This window comes from Etheostoma cragini, chromosome 23 (genome assembly GCF_013103735.1).
Source record: "Etheostoma cragini isolate CJK2018 chromosome 23, CSU_Ecrag_1.0, whole genome shotgun sequence".
NCBI lineage: Eukaryota > Metazoa > Chordata > Actinopteri > Perciformes > Percidae > Etheostoma > Etheostoma cragini.
In genome coordinates this window covers 75536-78591 of record NC_048429.1, presented here as the reverse complement: position 1 = coordinate 78591, position 3056 = coordinate 75536, and the positions used below count along the sequence as shown (strand labels likewise).

General features: G+C 39.1%; 1 protein-coding gene across 1 annotated transcript in view; it reads left to right on the top strand.

Moving 5' to 3' along the window:
- The first annotated feature begins 1125 nt into the window (after positions 1-1125).
- The window catches only part of LOC117939027 (calumenin-A-like), a 12610-nt gene continuing 10679 nt past the window's right edge, over positions 1126-3056 (top strand). The window contains exon 1 of the mRNA XM_034864070.1: positions 1126-1253. Coding sequence (XP_034719961.1) covers positions 1167-1253 — 87 coding nt within the window. The 5' untranslated portion in view covers positions 1126-1166. The remainder of the gene's footprint in view (positions 1254-3056) is intronic.

Sequence of the window (3056 nt, the reverse complement as noted above, 5' to 3'; positions counted from 1 at the left end):
ATATATATATATATATATATATATGTGTGTATGTATGTATGTATGTATGTTCAAATGTCTTCTAATTATTGTTAATAATAATTATGGTAGAATAGTATTTCTGAGTGTTATATTATATTTCTATACATCACATACTGTCACTGTTTGTCTCCATATGTGAATGATGTCATTATTTTAGTTTATAGGGTACCTCTAGTTATTCTTATTAGTGACTTTATTTATCTGGACTGTTGCTAACTTTGTTTTATGCTGTTTATTTTATCAATAAAGTTTTATGTATACAAAGATTAGAACTTCCCTGAATGATCATTTTTAATATTATGGTTATGAAATGATTCATTCTCAGTTTAGTCTAACACATTAACACGTTATCAAATGAAGGAATAGTAGATTCATAGTTTATATATTTATATAATGTGTGTGTATGGTCTGTTTTCTGTTACTAGAAAGCATTTGTAGTAGTACTAGATGTGAGGACGTAGTACTAGATCTGAGGACGTGGCAGGACGCAGCTGTCAGACTCTCTGTGTTGCCATAGGTGCATAGCTGCCAATCAGAAGCGAGGACGATGGCCGGGCCATACATAGGTAGAATAGTCCGCTGCGCTTCATCAGAGCGATGCGTCGCTCCGGCGGCCATCTTGGGACGGACTCGCCGCTCCTCATGAAGCATGTGGGTCTAACAGGCAGGAAGAAGGAAATCAGCATTCGCTGAATTGAAGGCGTTTAAATGTCAGACATGTATTTATGATACATGATGCTTGGTTATATTAGAAATGCGGGGTTGCAAACCAAAAGGACAGTGTAGATAATATCAGTCCTATAATTTAACCAGGTTGTGTGAAGGCTGTATACATAGGCTACTGAAATAAGAAATACTTAATTTAGCTCAGTATACTTTACTTTCTACTTGTTCAACGTTTCCTCTTCCACACGTTCTTAACAGTAACATATTGTGAACGTTCTCTTTCATCTTTAACATGTTATTCCATGTCTCTTATTTGATTTGTCATGGATATCCAACAGCATAGTGGAGAGCAGTCCCGTGTCCGTCCTAAAATGGCGGCGCACACACGCATCTCACAGGACGGAGGCCGAGCCCTCCTACGTCATGAACCGGGACTGGCTGAGGCGGGACGGTAACGGTTCAGCGCGGATGGGTGTGTGATGATCGGAGGAGAGAGAGAGAGAGAGAGAGAGAGACAGACAGACGGTGAAAACACGGTGAGCGTCCAGGTGCTCCGACACACACAGGTAAGAGATCAGCTGTTTGGCTTTACTGTCATGCACACTGTGTGATGACGTCTCTGTCTGCTGGTTTTCCAGTTGAAATGCGTCTTTGCATCGTTTCTAATTACTATAAAGTTAACAGAGAGAAGGACAGAGCCCTGATAAAGGGTGGAATGGGTATATGTACTGTATGTACTGTATGTATGTATGTATGTAAGTATATGTATGTATGTATGTGTGACGGTCCTCTATGGATCAGTCTCGCTGTGTTGTGTATGTGAAGCTGCATCTGAAAATGCTATCAACAATGTAAATAAAATTCGATGGTTTTGTTTTATGAAGGATTTTAGTTGTACTTTTTTATATGGGGTGGAAATGTTTAAGCTGAAATGTTTGACTTAAAAAGGTTCTGTATAATGCTGCATTTCAAGTAGTAGTAGTCTTGTGATCCCTTTATATAAGCTTCCGCTAGCTAGTTTTAGATGTAAACTCCAACATTAACATTAGTACAGATGCTTTGGACGGCTGGTTGAAAGGCAGCGTATAACAGCTGCTGCTGCAAGCTGCTGTTAGCAACAGCTAGCATTTATAACAAGTAAAGCTATCTGTCCATCAGGAAACTTCATCAATCACAGAGTTGAGGCAGAGCAGCAAGAGGACTTCAGAGTGAAAACCAGAGATTTTGTATACCTTTTCTTCATAACCGTAAAAGCACTTTCTGTGTGACACACTGAACACGCTCTAACTCAATTCTGTCATCCTGTGCTTTCTGGACGGACTGGGCCGATGGGGCAGCGCTGTTCCTGTGTTTAGTGGGTGTGACCTGTGTGCTCAGCCAGCAGCCAGCAGTCAGCAGCCAGGAGCCAGCAGTCAGCAGCCAGCAGTCAGCAGCCAGCAGTCAGCAGCCAGCAGTCAGCAGCCAGCAGTCAGCAGCCAGCAGCCAGCAGCCACCAGCCAGCAGCAGACTAAAGAAAACAACTGAAAACAATTCTGAACACTGGGTAATCTGATTTTTTTGTCTCACAGGGATTTCTTTTAAATATGTTTGGCTCATTATTTGACACTTTGGCCATGTTTAACATCTGGCATTGTAACATCTTAGATATGACAGAAAACACAGAAAAGCCTAAAAGGTCTCCTTTAACAAATACTATAAATCAAAGGGGTTTCTGGACTCTATTCTAACATGAATTAATCGTTTATACTCCTATACTGTAATATAAAATGTCAATGTGGAAATTTAAGTAAATTAACAAGCAAGTCCATACAAAATTACTGAACGAATATCTTTTACTGTCAATTGTCACTAATTTTAGTCATTTTAGTTTTTTTACCGTATCAAATCTTAATACTTAGATTTAGCTTTTAAATAACTCAAATATTTGTGAATATATGATACATTCTGATAGTGTTTTTACAGACTTATGTGAAAACAGTACATTTTCAGTGTTCAGTGTGCTAAACTACACGCCATTAGGCAAAACCTTCTCTACAAGACGTATATCTGATTATGATCTGCTAAATTTAAGGATGTGATTCCATTAGCATTTAATTAATTACCAAGTCCCAAAGTAACGGAGGACTCCTATGCTATTAGTCCCTCCCAAATCAATCACTTTGTTGATAGTACAGCTGGCTTGCTGCGAACGACACTCGACTCTGTTAACCCTCTAAAAATGAAGATAATAAAACAAAGACGGTTAGCTCCATGGTATAACACTGAAACTCTACAAATTAAAGCAAATATCACGGAAACTTGAGAAGATCTGGCGCTCCACCAAACTGGAAAATTCTCGTTTAATCTGGCAAGATAGTCTTAAAACGTAT